Here is a 17,115-nt window from a genome sequence, read left to right as displayed (position 1 = left end):
TTTGGTTAAAGAAGAGCCACAATTCACAGGAAGAAAAAATAATGTTGGATGGGGGGGCGGGGCGGGAGCCCGGAAAGGCTCAGCAGGTAACCATGCTAGATATAAGAGTGCCAGACGCAGGCAGAGTCGATGGCCAAACTCTGCCAAGACAGGGTAAGCAACCTCCATAGTTCCCGCCTCACACATATGTCTGTCAGATACACTGGGCCAGAAGGCTGAAGAAGATGCTCCAAAGTTACAGAGAGTTTTGGATGACTGTTCAGGTAGAAAACTGACTCTGTCATCTTCTCATTTGCTGCACTCCCAGCATACTCAGATAATCAGACAATCAAGTTTACTCCTTCTCAAGTCTCTGAGGGAGTTGAAGACCAGTCTTACAATGAAGCTTAATTGTTTAGGGGTTAAGATGTTTTTAGGTCTAGATAGGTGTTTTAAGTTGATAATGACAGTATGTGATAGAGACTGATTTATATTCAGAATTTCAGATGCACCAAGATAGGAAAGATGTTTTCTTCAAGGCTGTCAAATACAAATAGCCAAAACTCTAAGAATGTAACATTTATATAATTCCTGATCGTGTCATGGTTCTTCTTGCTATAGGTAGCCATGTGTGTGTGTGTGTGTGTGTCTGTGTGTGTGGAAAAGAGTGCCAGATGTGGTAACAAACAAGCTGGGAGATGAAGACAGAATTACTGGGAAGCTTCTGGGCCCTCCACCTTGGTGTGTGCAGGGTATACAAACAAGGGGCACACACACAAATGCACACGCATACACACACACACACACCTTAAGAACAGGACAGGCACTATGTGAGGACATCCGTTCGGCGAAGCCGGCCCTCCACCCTATGACCCCGGTACCTTCTTGGTCCTTCTCTGATAGGCGAAGGCGATGTCCTGCCTCTGTGCATTGCTGCGGTTGGTCAGGATGTTGACGATGGTGACCTCATCCACTCCTGTAGATAATGGAGTTGAGAACAGTTACCCCACCACGCACTCCAGGAGATGTTTACACAGTGAAACCCACGTGCTCTTCCCCAAGCCCAACACCAGGGCGTCACAGCCAGCTCTTCCATCTTCCCAAGGCAACACGGACACCCTTTTTACCCTCTTTCCCAGAAAGCCTCAGACCTCAGGCCTCAACCCTTTAAATATATGTACTTAAAAAGCTATTTTATTCATGAATTGGTTTCCAAAGTCAACAGTCAGAGGTGAGTGCGTAGAGCTCTGCCAGTCAGATGGAACAAACAACAAAGATTTAGGAGGCTTTTAAATGAAGATCCCCAAATTCCCGCTTAACTGGAGAATTAATAGACAGAACCTTCAAAATGAGTTAATAGAGACAATTATTTATATTTATTGCAAGATTACGACTGTATAAATGGCTAGGTATAATTTTTATAATTATACCAGCTGTCATGACAAATGAGTCAGGCTTAATATGGCAGTTATATTTTAATAGCTAATTGATGAATAGGACCACACTTATTGAAGACGAGATTGTTTCACAAGGAAAACACACATCCTGTGCTTTCAATCTTCAATAGGTGACTTTAATAATCAATTTTACAACTGTATTAAAAAAGAGTAAGTGTTTTAATCTAAATTAAATCTAAATTGGGAGTTTTGAAGTGCCACCCAAATGTTTCAGTGCCCATTTTAATTGGAACATGTGTATTTACAAAGATAAGCAATGCCTAGTGGTATCTGAAAGTTTCCAATTTTATATCAGAAATATTCCTCACATGTCATTTAACTCAGGGAAGCTTGGCTTTGAGGATTCCGGGCAAGGGGCGAGAGGGCTTCCTCCCGCCAGACTACGAACTTTGTTTAATAAAATAAAAAGTCTCTGTCGTAACTGGGTAGGTAATTCCGGAGTCTCAGAGCACTCAAGTCATTTGCAAACTGAACACAGCCTGTCTTACAGGAAGTCGGAACTGTCCCAAGGCATTCTGGGCCCAGGACTATGATGTCTTACAGGAAGTCACAAGTATCCCAAGGCACTCTGAGCCCAGGACTATGATGCTTGAGGGCAAGACAGTGAACAGACAGACAGGAGCAGCATCCTGATGCTTCACACCCATTTAGAAAGTTAGACTTTCTGGGTATAAAAATAAAGATGGTTTAAAATTTTTATATACTCATTTCAAAGTGGAGTCACATCAATAAACATATTGACATACTAACAAATGTCTATAACTTCAGATTAAATTTTAGAGTAGTCAGTGTAAACACAGAAACCCTATTGCTAGTCCCTGGGTCAGTTCTGAGGATGCTATGTCACCCACATGGGTCCAGTAAGGGGCTGATTAATATCCTTTTGTGGCTGGGCAGTAGTGGTGCACGCCTTTGATCCCAGGACTCAGGAGGTAGAGGCAGGTGGGTCTCTGTGAGTTCAAGGCCTGTCTGGTCTCCAGAGCAAGTTCCAAGACAGCCAGGGATACACATAGAAACCCTGTCTCTGAAAAACAACAATAAAAGAGAATACATATCTGTGTATAAAACTGGCTTTAGAAGCATCTTGATCAGAATCTCAGCAGTGATCATCTTAGGGCAAGGTGATTAAATATATATATAAAATTCACATAATGACCATAGGGTGTGTGTGTGTGTGAAATACACTGTGAATTGTTGCATGAGTCCTTGAATTAGAATCAGCCAGGGACCTTGGCTGACAAGACACTAATCCTGTTCTGGCAGAGATCTAGAATCTCAGCTCTTCGGAGGCTGATGCAGGAGCATTGCAGGTTTGGAGTTAGCCCAAGTCATATAGCAAGGCTTTCAAACTATTAAGAAATGAGGAGAAAGGGGGGGTGAGCCTATTTCCCTTTTTCTTTTATAGATGGGGAGCCCACAGCTCAGACCGGGGGCCCAGGCCTGCATTGCATCCGTGAGCTGTGGAAACACTGGCTCCCGTGAATACCACTCTCTTCCTTTGCCCAAGTTAGGGGCGGTGGACAAAGACCACAGTGAAGCTCTCATGGAGGCAGACCTTAGCCTATACTTAGGTGTCATCAACAATGGCAGTAGTTAGTCAAAGACTCCTTAAGGTTCCAAGGCTAAGGTAGAACGTGACCCTCAGCTGACCGGTACCCTTACTAAAAACATTGTCCCTAGCAACCAATATGGCTCAGTGGATAAAGGCAATTGCTGCCAAACCCAACCACCTGAGTTGGAGCTTTGGCGGAACCCACCTCACAGATGGAGAGGACTGACTCCCAAAAGTTGTCTTCAGACCCCCACATGTGCATGTGGCATTCCTGCGTGTACCATTAATCAATGAACTGACCAATCAGTGCAAACAAGAAACCCTCAGTGCCCCAGCAGAGCTCTGAGCCTTCTAAGCAGCAGCATTTCAACACCACACCCAGCGAATCCCTTCTATGAGACTCTGACAGAAATGGGTGACCACAGCTGGGGAACAGGGGATCTGTACCATCACGCTGTGCTTTTATGTCCCCACCTGCTTCTGTGGGGCAGAGGGTTGTCTGCAGAGTCTTTGGCAAGGAAATATTTACTTTTCTCTAAACAACTCAGGTAAGAAGTAACTCCTGGAAAGGGATCGCTGCCTGAGCTACAATCCCAGCTTCCAGCCAACACAAGAGTATTTCACGTTCCTTTCAGCTGCCCAAATGCAGGTAGCTGAACTGGAGTTCAGTCCACTCCCTGAAAGTAGTATGGGCCTCGTCCAGGAGGCATCACCAGCTACAGCCTAAAGGAATGTAAGGGCATTTTGCCTATGGTGTTTACCAAGCGAACGGCCTGCTGAGATGTCGTAGCTAATGTGCTGGCACTCAACAAGTCAAAGTTAATGCTGATGCCAGCCAACACAGAGTGACTGCATAGAGACTGTCTAGAACTGGACATCATAGCTGTGTCACAGGACACGCCGCCTGTGTGTCTCAAGTTGAATTCAAGAAAGCTAGCACCTGCTGTCTAGCACAGGGCACGTAAGGCATAGCTTGTGCCCAAGTACCGGAATGTCCATGGAGGACGTTATCTTCAGACCACTGCTGCTTCTCTTTGGCCTGATGTCCCAGTGGGTGACAGTTTTTTCCTGTGAGAAACTATCCAGGAGGCTGCAGAGATCAAGCAAGCTGCCACTTGCCACCACTGCCTAAATGCAGATGAAGGAAGTGGGCCAAACACTCAGCTACACAGGTGGCCACTGTAGTCAATACTGAGGACCAGGTGTTGTTATAATGAAAGAAAATGCCAATCATTTGATTTTGCCAATAAAGACTCAGGAGCCAGATGCTGGGGTGAAAACCTGCTCACTCAGAGAGGCAGAGAAAGTACCCAGCTGAGCTTCCTCAACTGATGTCCCAAGGAGAAAAGCCAAAGCCCAAGTCGAAAAGCTTGCTAGCTCAGCTGACGGCTCCGGAGGAAAAGGCCTGCTAGCTCACCTCACAGCCCAAGAGGAGAAAGGCAAAAGCCATTTCTTCTTCTCCATATTGTAGTAAATACCCTTCCCTCAAAGTCTCTCCTTTCTACTTAATCCCTGTCAGCTTCTTGCTCTGCCTCTTAACCTAGGGTTAACTTTATTAAATCCTGTATACAGAAAGTTCCTGGATTAAAGGTATGTGTTAGGGCTGAGCCACATCAAACAAGAAACAGGGTTTTACAGTTCACAGTCTCAGGGTTCACAATGGGATCAAATATCCTGCAACTGCCAGGTGCTTTTCCAGGCTGAGTTCCAAAAGCCTAGAGAAGGCTTTGAGTCTATGGACTGGGTTCTTTCTAACTTCTCACTTTCCCACCACTTAAGGCAGGACTGGCTGGGTAGAAGGGTCTGGGACTATAAGAAACTGTGGGCCAGATGAAAGTTCGTGGAACCCCTGTGGCTGAAGCTATCTGTGTTTGTGAACAACTCAACATGGGTATTAGGGACCAGACTTGGGTCCCTCCACAAGGGCAGCGAGCTTTCTTAACTGCTGAGCCCCACTCAGGTGATCTTTTTAAAATGTATCAAACAGACTCAAACCTTACAGAAGTTGAAGACTCATAGGATGGAAAAAGACCCAAGATGTATGTATTTGGCTCTGGGTGAGAAAATAACACATGGGCACAGGACCAAGGTTAAGCATGTTTTCCTTGGATGAAGATGGTTAGCTAATCTAACCATCCACGTATTGTCAACATTCCAGCTGGAAACACGGGAGAGGTCAGTCATTGCTCTAAGCACCAGTCAACCGGAGGAAGGGCTTTGCTAAATAACAGCTCTAAGAAGGTATGACTGAGCCGGGCGTGGTGGCGCACCCCTTTAGTGCCGGCACTCAGGAGGCAGAGGCAGGCAGATCGCTGTGAGTTCGAGCCCAGCCTGGTCTACAAAGTGAGTCTAGGACAGCCAGGGCTGTTACACAGAAAAACCCTGTCTCAAAAAAAAAAAAAAACAAAGAAAAGAAAGAAAGAAAGAAAGAAAGAAAAGAAAGTATGACTGCTAGCTGGGCTCCAGCAATGACTTTGGGAGGCTGGGTCTTTTCAACTACCCACCATATTCTTCAAGCATTAAAAAGTTTCGAGCATCGTCGGCTGAATCCAAACCCACAAAGCCCGCCCCTCCCCTCCTCCTCTTTGTGGGTAGAAATCCCAAGTCTGCTCTGTACTCCTTCCTGCAGTCCATGGAAAAATGCGTGTCTCCACTGTCCGTGGCAAGGAACCAAGATCCGTTTGGAACAGGACGCTGACTCACAACGGCAGAGACACGCTGACTGCACAAAGAGAGTGGATTTCATTTGTTTGATGAGGGCTCAAGAGGCCTCAGGGCGGGAGCTGTCTGGTTGGAAAGGAAAGGAAATTTGCCTTATCTGCTGGGTGCGGGATGAGAGCACACAGCTCGGATTCCTGGCTAGTTTGATATTTTTTGGCTTAGAAGAAATCATCTGTCTTTACAATAGGGGTCTGAAGCGGGCTGGGCCAGGGACCCAGGGGCACCCTGATAGTTAAAATTACCAACTTGACAGGATCTGAAGTCGCCTGGGAGACAAACCTCTAGGCATGACTGTGAAGGATTGCCGCAAGAAGGCTGACGAATGAAGGAAGACCCACTGCCACCGTGGGCAGCAGCATCCTGTAGGCTAGGGTCCTGGACTGTAGGGAACGGAGGAGAGCTGAGCGCCGTTCATCGCTCTGTGGACGCAGTGTGGCCGGCTGCCTTAGGCTCCTGCCTCCATGCCTTCCTCACTAAGCTGTGCTATACTCTCCAGCTGTGAGCCAAAATAAAGCCTCTGTCCTTTACATTGCTTTTGTTGGATGTTTTGACCCAGGGATGAGAAAAGTGGCTAATACAGGGGGCCTCTGCATAGGTGGCGCCTGCAGCAGTGGCAGAGGCGATAGTCTGGAAAGTACCTGGGACTCAGGCCTGTATGATCTTGGGACATGATGCTTTCCCATGCCTGGCTTTCCCATATCTAAAACAAGGACCATTGTTAAGGTTTATTTTGCTAGAACACAAAGACTGAACCATTGATACAAGGCAAACCCTTCCCTTGGCTTCTCTGCAGCAGGCCCAGCCCCTGCCTGGATTCAATGATTGGCCTATGAAAACACAGGGCAGAGAGAAGGCACAGCCATGTTTGTTGTCTGTGCAGGGTTGTGTGTGGGTGTGTGTGTGTGTGTGTGTCTATCTGTCTGTGTGTGTGTGTCTGTCTGTCGGTCGGTTGGTGTGTGTGTGTGTGTGTGTCTGTCTGTCTGTCTGTCTGTGTGTGTGTCTGTGTGTGTGTGTGTGTGTGTGTGTGTGTGTGTGTGTGTGTGTGTAGCCTTGGCTGTCCTGGACTCGCTTTGCAGTCTTCGAACTCACAGCTTTCCGCCCACCTCTGCCTCCCTAGTGCTGGGATTACAGGGGTGTGCCATCATGCCCAGCTCCACTGAGCAGTTTCAAGGTAAAATATAGAAGCTCCCTGAGAGCTGGGAGCAAGCTTGTACACACAGGGTAGGGACTGAGGAGCAGGAGACCTCTGACGGGCGTGGCTGGAGTGGCTAAGGGACACGGGCCCAGTTCAAGGACAGCCTCAAGGAGCTGAGAACCCAAAGCAGGCATTTTACCTCAAAGACCACACTTCTATCCCCAATCTCTTCTGATGTCTCCTCAGCTGAGTTTCTTAGAAAGGACCTAAGGACCTATCAACAGGGAGCCCAGGGCTGGAGACAGGGATCAGTGGGTAGAATGCTTGCCTAGCACATACGAAGCCCCGAGTTTGGAACCTCCCACGACACCGCTGGGTGTCATGGTGCACATCTGGAACATCCTAGCACTTGGGAGGTGGAAGCCGGAAGATTAGAAATTTAATGTCACCCTTGGCTGCATAGCAAGTTCTACATTATAAAAGACCCTAACTTAGAATAAAAACCAAAAAAAAATTCTAATTGTTAGAGAACATTCTTGGTCCGTTTCTAAAATTCCATGCAGTGCCAGCAGAAAAATACAAAGAAGTGACACAAATCATAAACGGAGCAACACGTGTGAGATGGGGGCCACCTTTTCACGCCCTGCTGCTCCAGCTGCCTCCAGGATCGCTGAAGGGAAAACCTGAACAGCTGCCACAGAAAGCGGCAGACTCACCCCTCACTCACACAGATACGAATCTGGTTTCTTCTGCCGTTCCTGGGTGAAACTGGTATTTGGATCTCCTCAGCGGAAAGAAGGGCAGCTCTTACAAAGAAGAAAGGGCTGAGAGGCAGCCAGTGAAGGCTGATGCCAGCAGCAAGAGGGCCCCGGGGACTCGGCTCCCGTGTTTTACAGCCACCCGGTACCCACACAGTGGTACAGACAACGCCCTTAGAGAGAAAAGCTGTGCTCAGGATTTAAGGCATCTGTGACTCCAAAGGGGCGTGATCTGCCCCTGGAGAACAGCTGAAGATGAGGGCTGGTCTGGCAGTGACCCTGAACCCTAAGAGAGAGGCCTCTACAAAAGAAAGAGTGGACAGGTTCCCTTCCAGCAGGATGAGGTGGCTTTGAGCCATTGAGTTACAAAGGCAAAGCCTTCCTCTTGGGGTGTGCTCTGCAGTAGCAGGTTTTGTTTTTTTTTCCTCACCACCCCAAGCTTACAAGTAAGAGGTTCTGCTCTCTTGGCACTCTCAGGAGAATATGCTGCACCCCAGCTGCTTGTACCCACCTCCAGGGGTGCAAGTTGAAACCAAAATGCCCTGTCCTGGCTCACTCTCCAGTGTGTGGGAGGGTAGCCTTCCGGCCTTGCTAGGAATCTTAGGTGGGTCTATTTTCAAACTTAAGAGAAAAGAAGTGCAGAAACTCACTTCTATAGTTGGGCATTGCTGTCGGGGGGGGGGGGGGCAGTGCTCACAAGGAGGGGGGCCCTCCTCCTTCCGGAGAACACAAATACTGCTCACATCAAAACTAGCGATAATAGAGCAACCCCCGTCCCTCCCCTCTGCAGACGCGAGGCTGCTCGGATTCGTTGGCACCAGCGCTAACTCCAGGGCTGTGCTGCTGCTAATTACCATCTATTTCATGGAGTTGAGATTCATCCTTTTCTAATTTAGCTGACTTTCCTTTCTAGTTATTTGGACCCATATGGTAAACCATCCCCAGCTGTGTTGAACACTCCACAGTATATATTTAACCCAAGGCCAATCTAGACCAAGAGACTCCTAGGGATCAAGTCTCAGAAACCTCTTGTTAATTAAGCAATATTACTACTTTTGCATGGCGTAGCTCAGCTCCTAACTAGACATGAACTGACGTAAGGTATTGCACGGTCCACCTCAGGCCAGAGAGTAGACACACAGCAACCATGCAGGGCCTGGGTAAGGCAAGTAGACATATTGCACAGCCCTCCGACTGGAGACAAAGCTGGCTCGTGAGAGTGAGCTAAATTCAGCCGGTGAAAGTGGATCAAAGCTCACGGGGACTATTTGCTCTTCTGGGCAACACCCAGACTTGGTAATAAACTTTTGCTGCCAGTCCCATAATGCATCTGCGCTCCCTCTGTGCTCTGACCGCCCCCACCCCCACCCCACACCTGCATCCCCCACCCCCACCCCGTGCCTCTTCTGAATATTATGTGGGTTTTCACCTCCTCACACAGTCTCATGGTCCTGGGCATGTTTTTGTTTTTGTTTTTGTTTTTTTAAAGGTTAAGAAATAAAATCACACAATAAGAGAAAGATCTAGAAGTTACTGAGTATAATTGTGTGACAAGAAGGACGACGGAGGAGGCGTGAAGTGGGGACACAGGAGACAGGGAGGTGGTGATCGTCTCTACACAGCTGTAATCCAGCTGATGGGGTAGGAGATGAAGCCAGAAAGAGAGATTATAACAGAAACAGCAGGGAAGCCCCATTTTTAAAAATACCCGAAGGTGCACACACAAGGTGCTGGGAGAAGGGACGGAGAGGGGTTCCGGGGAGAGCCAGCTCTGCCCCTCTTGGGAACTGTCCTCAAGCCAAGCTTCCTCCCATGCCTGAAACCTTGTGTTTAATAGCAATTATTTGGTCCCAGGCAGTGGGCTCCCTGCTCCTCCTCTCCTTGCTCCTGGCCTTCAAGAGCCCAGCTCACCTCTGCTGAGTCAGAGGCGTGGTCACCAGGGAGCAAGGCAGCCTCCTTCAGCCCTTGCTTTCTGCTCCTACAGACACTCAAGGTTTGCCCTGCTTGCTTCGATGTCAAGAGAAAACCAGCTTCTGAAAAAAGATCTGTGGGAAGGAGCTCAGGAGTGTCTTAACCACTCAGGATTCCTGTCAGCTCGCTACCTAACTTTGCTGCTTATTGAAAATATCAGGGGCATGTCTTAAATGAACTTGTTCTTCCTGCCCAGAAAGGAAATGCAGAGCCATCCTGGAAAACTTGGAAAACACAGAAACGAAATCTACTGAAAGCACAAGAATCAATAATTAATTCATAATCTCATAATTCAGTCATCAGTGCCTTTGATTTTTTTCCCCGTTAGGGGTAAAAACATTGTGACTGTCATAATAACATATAACATACTCTATTTCGCTGCCATGTTCTGAATCACTGACAAGTTTGAGGTGAATGAATGTTAAAATGAGCACATTAGATTGTCAATATTGATAGATAAACATCCGCAAAATACACTTAAAGTAATACATGCTAAATCTTTATTGTAAAGAGCAACAGACTTAAGAAAACTCTCACTAAAACCACTAGGCACGAAAAGTAAACCATAGGGTAGTCCCTGTAGCAACACTGAGCACTAGTGCTGGGGTCTGGATAAAAGGAAAAAGAAACAGGTGCTGATGCTGGACCGCAACTGGGGTGCGTATCCGATGGCAACAGGATCAGTCTGCACACTGGTTTTCATGCCTGGAAATGACCTAATCTACTCCTAACAGCTGGGTGCTGTGACACAGGCTGGGGATGGGCAGAACTATGTTCAAATCCAAGTACGAACCAAGGCCGGGGGGCGTGAGGCATGTCACCTAACCCTCAGCTGTGTCATATGTAAGTTGGGAATGGCACAACGTGATGTCTAAAATCAACCCGAAGGTCAGCTGGGTGGGGAGGCTCCGCCCATGATGAGCCCTTCACACATTTTAGTGAAGATGACCAAGATGATGATGGCGGCGGTGACGTCAGCCACTCCTGCCCACACAGGGATGTGGGAGCACAGGTCTCAGCCCTCAGGCCTTTCTTTGCTTGGGAGCTACAGTGTTTTCCTGCTGACTCCGGGACAGGCCTGGAAGTGTTTTTATTAACATGTGAGTTTCAGCTGTGGCCAGAATTCATCTGTGCAGTCTTTACATTCCAATGGGCCAAGCGCTTTCTCATGCAGGGATAAAAGGCGCCCTTTGTGCTAAGCTTGTAAGAGATGCCATCCTTGTCAGATGAGTTAACCATTAATGTCCAGGCAGGTTTTCTGCAAAGGCATGTGGGAAACCGCAAGAACCTAGGCATGCCCAACGGTGAAAGAGGAATTTCTTTAGGAGAGTGGATCGTGTGTGTGTGTGTGTGTGTGTGTGCATGTCACCTGAAGAGGACATCCTGTACTCTGGAGCTGAAATCGCGGGTGGCTGTGACTCAGCTCCAGTACGAGTTTGAGGCCACCCGGACTGGAAGATGACAGGCGCACGGCCTACCTTTGGTCTTGACAGCCGTCTCGATGTTCAGGGCGTCCCTCTCAGCATCAAAGTTGGTGTAGGGCTTGACTGACCCATAAGCACTTGGGGGTGTGGAGTGCTGAGACAAGAAGACAAACAATCAAATAACACATCGCAAATCCTCGCTGAAAGAACAAGGCGTCCAAAAGCAGATTCTGTACTCCTGTTCCTCTTATAGAGTCCAGCCACTGCCAACTAGCGTCACATGCCAGTTGTGTGTGTATGGGTGTGTATATGTGTGTGCGTGTATGTGTGTGTATGTGTGTATGTGTGTGTATATGTGTGTATGTGTGTGTATATGTGTATATGTGTGTGTGCATGTGTATGTGTGTATACATGTGTGCATGTGTGTGTGTGTGTGTGCAGGTTAATTTTGATACTGGATGTGCAGCTCAGTAGGTGGAGTACTTGTACAGCCTAGACTGAGCCCTGACTTCCTTCTCCCAATACCACATACACTGGGCTTGGTAGACCTAACATTCCGGAGGTAGAGGCAGGAAGATCAGAAGTTCAAAGTCATCCTCATCTACATTGTGAGTTTGAGGCTTAGCTTGGGCTACTTGAGACTGTTTTTGAAAAAAGAAAGAGAAAACTTTTCACTTTGTTTCCACAAGAGTTGCTCTCCAGAGGCCCCAGTGGCTTAGAACACACTGCACTTCTACTCTGCCTCATTCTGTGCACGGTGAGAGCTTCAAACCAGGGGGCACCGAGCTGGGGATCCACCACCAGCACCTATTCAAGCTTCTGAAGAGAAAGAAACTGGTCTAAGCAAGAATTTGGAACTAAGTTTGAACTGTGGAAATTCCCGAAAGATGGCTGCACCTTGGCAAGTGCTTACTACAGGCCCGTGCTGCCCAGGTTCCAACTCTTTAAATAGCCAGCGCGGAGCTGGGGCGTTGGTAGAGTGTGTACCCCACACGCACGACGCCCCGAGTTTGATCCCCAGCAGTGTATGAGCGAGGGGAATGGTTATTCTAGCGCTGGGGAGGTGGAGGCAGGAGAACCAGAAGTTCAAAGCTATTCTCAGCTACACGGCGAATTTCAGGCTAGCCAGGGATACATGAGACCCTGGCCCCAAAAATAAAGCCAACAAGCTAATGGGCAACGCTCATCTCAGTGCCTTTTTGAGCTGCGCCAGGGAGGGGACTTCCTCCAGCACTATGCTGGGACTACCTTTGTGGCACTGAGGTGCCACATCCTTTTTACTGTGGCCAAGTTCCTGTTCCTCTCCCCTCCGCCTTCTCCGTGCTGTCCTCTGTCATCCCTGGAATGTCCCTGCCTACTGCTCTGCCTGGCCCATTCTCCTTTCTCTCTTTTAAACAGCCCTTCCTTTTTGGAGGCCTTCAGCGCACACTGCTTTCCTAGGCTGATGGATGGGACTCTCTGTCCACCCCTCAAGATAACGGGCCTACTTCTCCATGCATCCTCTCTTCCACGCATTTAACTTCTCTCCTCTGAAATATTCCTGCGGGGACAGTCTGTCCCAAAATGAAGGGCAGGCCATGAGCGCAGGAGTTAGTTGTGACTTTTGATCGGTGGGTGGTCCTGACTGGCCACCTCGGATGAATCCCGTCCAGTGGCTCTTCATGCAGCAACGGCCCATCGCAGCCTCCCGGCTACATACAAGTGATGGTGTCGCATAGTGGTGATGGCCTCAGAGCAGACCATGGTGAGGTCGGTGGTCCCCTCACCCGCAGGTTGCCTGAGCCAGCCCAGCACGCACACCATCGTCGAGCTTTCTTAGTAGATAAGTGACACATGGAAGTGACTGGGGGATACACACTCCCAAGTGTCCCTCAGGACAAGCTCAAAGTTCAGGGTCAGACGCAATGCTAAATGGGGCCAAATGGTAAATCTGGCTCATGTTTATAGGTCTGAAACACAAACGCATTATCGAAGGTTCTTTTTTTTTTTTTTAAGATGTATTTATTTATACACAGTGTTTTGCCTGCATGCATGTACACCAGAAGAGGGTACCAGATCTTATTATAGATGGTTGTGAGCCATCATGTGGTTGCTGGGAATTGAACTCAGGGCCTTGGCTCTTAACCTCTGAGCCATCTCTCCTGCCCGCATTATCACAGTCTGCCCTTGCCTAAGCTTGTCACTTCTAGGCATGGCCAACCCTGTGACATGACATCACCACGTACAAAGTTCACCGTAGCAGAATTTCGGTGGAACTGCTATATCTGGCACAAATTTGGAGTGATGGCTCCTGAGCTCTGAAATAGTGCTTCCTGAGATTTTATGGGGTGGCTCTTCTCAAGGGTTCTCAGAGCCTTTGCATAACTTAGTCTCCAGACGTGCCTGGCAAACCAGGAAGTCTCATGTGGCTGAGAAGGGTTTAGGTGATGGGTCTTGCAGACAACCTCTAGATCAGATAAGAAGTTTCGGTGTGAGGAAACTGACTTGCTAAAGGTGCTTTTTTTGTGTAACAATAAGAAGAGCCTCTAGGGCCGGGCGTGGTGGCACATGCCTTTAATCCCAGCACTTGGGAGGCAGAGGCAGGCGGATCGCTGTGAGTTCAAGGCCAGCCTAGTCTACAAAGCGAGTCCAGGACAGCCAAGGCTACACAGAGAGACCCTGTCTCGGGAAAAAAAAAAAAAGAAGAGCCTCTAGGACACTCGGTGTTCATCCCCTCAGAGGCTGATCCCCCTGCTGCCGAGACGCCTAAATTCACCATCCTGCAGCAGCTCCTGCGTAACACAGAACACCGACAGTTGATGCTCAAAAATGAGGTGATTGAGTTACAGAAATAACATCTCCTAGTGTTTTAAGCAAGGTTCCAGTTATGTGGTGGCCTCATCCATAGCTCTCCCGGGGCGCATGTGGCCTGTGGCGTTGGAGATGGACACCAGTGGCTCAGGTGAGGGGCTGCTCTGGGAGGATTGATGTGGAGTGGTGCAGCATGAAGGGGATTTCCAGCAGAGTGCTTGCTGGGAATGTTTTCTACACTCGTCCTTGGTAGCTACAGGTAAATGTGGGCCGGAACGGAAGGAAAATCCTGTTCTCACTCTTAACGAGCCGCCAGTTACTTATTGACAAGGGTGGGCAGCTGGCCATGCGTCCACACCACACATGGCTACACTGATCAGGTGACACAGTGTCGTCACACCAGTGAGTGGGAGAAAGGCGGGGGTGGCTCTGTGGTAGCTCTAGAAACGTAAAGAAATGGACTGCCGAACATCTATAAAATGGGCTTGTCTGAAAACCAAGTTATTAGGTAAAAATGATCTTTCCTTCCCTTCGTCAATAGGGGACATTTTCTAGTTTGCTAGTTTAGTCTCATCTTTCCACACAGGGAAACATGGCCCGCCAGGGTAAAGCAACCTCAAGAGATAAGTGAAAGGCTCTCTCACAAAACTTCTTTGAGTGTCTCATGTAGCCTAGGCTAGCCCCAAATAATATATAGCCAATGGTGATTTAGAACTTTTCTTTTTGGTTTTTTTTTTTGAGACAGGGTCTCTCTGTGTAGCCTTGGCTGTCCTGGACTCACTTTGTAGACCAGGCTGGCCTTGAACTCACAGCGATCCGCATGCCTCTGCCTCCCGAGTGCTGGGATTAAAGGCGTGCGCCACCACGCCCGGCTGATTTAGAACTTTTATTCTTCTTGCCTCTCGGTCCCAAGTGCTGAGATTGCAGGTGTGTACCACCACACCTGGTTTATGTAGAGCTGCAGATGGAAAATTATGGCTTCTCACAAAGTATGTACTTATATACACACTAGGCATGGACTCTACCAACCTGACCATAGCCACAGACACACACACACACACACACACACACACACACACACACACACACACGCACACGCACACGCACAGACACACCCACAGAGACAGCCACACACAGAGACACAGTCACAGACACACACACACAGACACAGGCACAGACACATACACAGACACAGACATACACAGAGACACAGCCACACACATACAAACAGACACACCCACAGACACAGACAAGACACACACACACAGACACACAGACACAAACACACACACACACACGCACACCCACAGGCACAGGCACAAACACAGTCACAGACACACCCACAGAGACAGCCACACACAGAGACACAGTCACAGACACACACACACAGCCACAGCCACACACACAGGCACAGGCACAGACACACCCACAGAGACAGCCACACACAGAGACACAGTCACAGTCACAGCCACACACACAGCCACAGCCACACACACAGACACATACACAGACACAGACACACACAGAGACACAGACACAGCCACACACACACACAAACAGACACAGTCACAGACACACCCACAGACACAGACAAGATACACACACACAGAGAGAAACCGCTGATGAAACCTGACACCAAGAACAATCTCATTATCAAAGGCATTAGATAAAATCCACTGGAAAAACAAATTACATAACAGCAAGACTTGTCCAGGCCCCAACAGTAGGCCAAGTTCCCAGAAGAGCAAAGATTTAAATGAGGGGATGACAAAAAGGCTCAGATATTCCACGCAGTCTGTGTTCAAACAGGCCCGTTCATTTGCACACTAAGAGAGCAGGTGCCACCGACAGTAAAGAGGCTCTTGCACACCTGACCCAAGTTGTCACCTGTCTTCTGAGTGGCTCTCTAAAAGACAACTTTTCATTCTATGCTGCCTGATAGACAAAGAAAAGAAAAAGAAAACAACAAAAAGCCCTATGATTAATTGCATAATTTTATTCTTTTAAAAATATACATTCTGACTGGGCATGGGGGTACATGCCTTTAATCCTAGCACTCGGGAGTCGGAGGCAGTCAGATCTCTGTGAGTTCAAGGGCAGCCTGGTCTACAAAGTAAGTCCAAGATAGCCAGGGCTACACAGAGAAACCCTTCCTCAAAAAACCAAAAAATAAAAAATAGGAAAAAATTAAATTAAATCACACACACACACACACACACACACACACACACACACACACACACATATTCTGGGCTTATTTTGGAGAAAAGAGATTTCCCAGGTGATAGATTAATAACAGCTCCTATGGGGCTGGAGAGATGGCCACCAGAGGTTAAGAGCACTGTCTGCTCTTCCAAAGGTCATGAGTTCAATTTCCAGCAACCACATGGTGGCTCACAACCATCTATAATGAGATCTGGTGCCCTCCTCTGGCTTGCAGGCAGAATGCTGTATATATAATAAATAAATCTTTAAAAAAATATTAAAAAGCTTCTAATGCTGGGTGAGGTGGTGCACGCCTGTAATCCCAGCACTCGGGAGGCTGAGGCAGGAGGAACTCTGTGAGTTCAAGGCCATTCTGGTCTACAAATCCAGTCCAGGACAAGTTTTGAAAAACAAAACAGCAAGAAAAACAGAAAATAAAACCCCACAGCTTCTGGAGTCCTGCCCAACCTGGGGAACTACTGCAGTTGGTGTTTGCTTTGAGAGAGTCATTTCTCTTTGGGAATGTGACCGTTGGTAGGTCGTCCATTGTAAAGGGGGACACAGACTCACGCACATATGGGCAGCACTAACTGGACTCAGTGGGTTAATAATAATAATAATAATAATAATAATAATAATAATAATAATAATAATAATGACAATGACGACGACAACGCCGCCGCCACCATGGGCCATTAAGTAGAAGACTATCCCAGATAGTCTAAGGAGCCTGAATGACACAAGAATGTTTTTCTAACATGGCTGGAGCCTCCAAGGCTTGACATTCAAGCCCGCATGTCATCAGAGCCTGATTACCACTCGTGTAGCTATGTCTGACAGACACAATCCCAGCCACTTCCTTCTCTATGACGCTGTCCAAGTTTCGTTCGATGCCAAAAAAAAAAAGGTTTTAGCAGCGTGACATTTATTTCAAATGAAACCGCTAGGAACAGTTAAAGCTACGAGAAGCCCAGGCATGGGGGAGACACCTAATAATGACTGAATTACGGCCCCATTTCCTTTGTGTATACAGGGAGATCATAACACAGCTGTCCAATTTGCAAAATCACACAAACTGAAGATTAGGTACTTACATCACCCTCCAAGCTGAGCTTGCACAAGA

At 47.9% G+C, this 17,115-nt stretch overlaps 1 protein-coding gene across 2 annotated transcripts in view; it reads right to left on the bottom strand.

Annotated features, from left to right (window-relative positions):
* The window catches only part of ANXA2 (annexin A2), a 44,148-nt gene that overhangs the window by 13,976 nt on the left and 13,057 nt on the right, over positions 1 to 17,115 (bottom strand). For both annotated transcript variants that reach the window (XM_084781584.1, XM_084781585.1), the window contains exons 2-4: positions 17,087 to 17,115; positions 11,052 to 11,151; positions 861 to 955 (exon numbers count right to left, since the gene is read on the bottom strand). The exon at positions 17,087 to 17,115 is cut by the window's right edge and continues 34 nt beyond it. In XM_084781584.1, the coding sequence (XP_084637710.1) occupies positions 861 to 955; positions 11,052 to 11,151; positions 17,087 to 17,115 (224 nt within the window). The remainder of the gene's footprint in view (positions 1 to 860; positions 956 to 11,051; positions 11,152 to 17,086) is intronic.

This window comes from Acomys minous (genome assembly GCF_964271855.1).
Source record: "Acomys minous genome assembly, chromosome: 5".
NCBI classification, from domain to species: Eukaryota; Metazoa; Chordata; class Mammalia; order Rodentia; family Muridae; genus Acomys; species Acomys minous.
The sequence above is the reverse complement of the archived record's forward strand: the minus strand, read 5'-3'. Positions and strand labels throughout refer to the sequence as shown.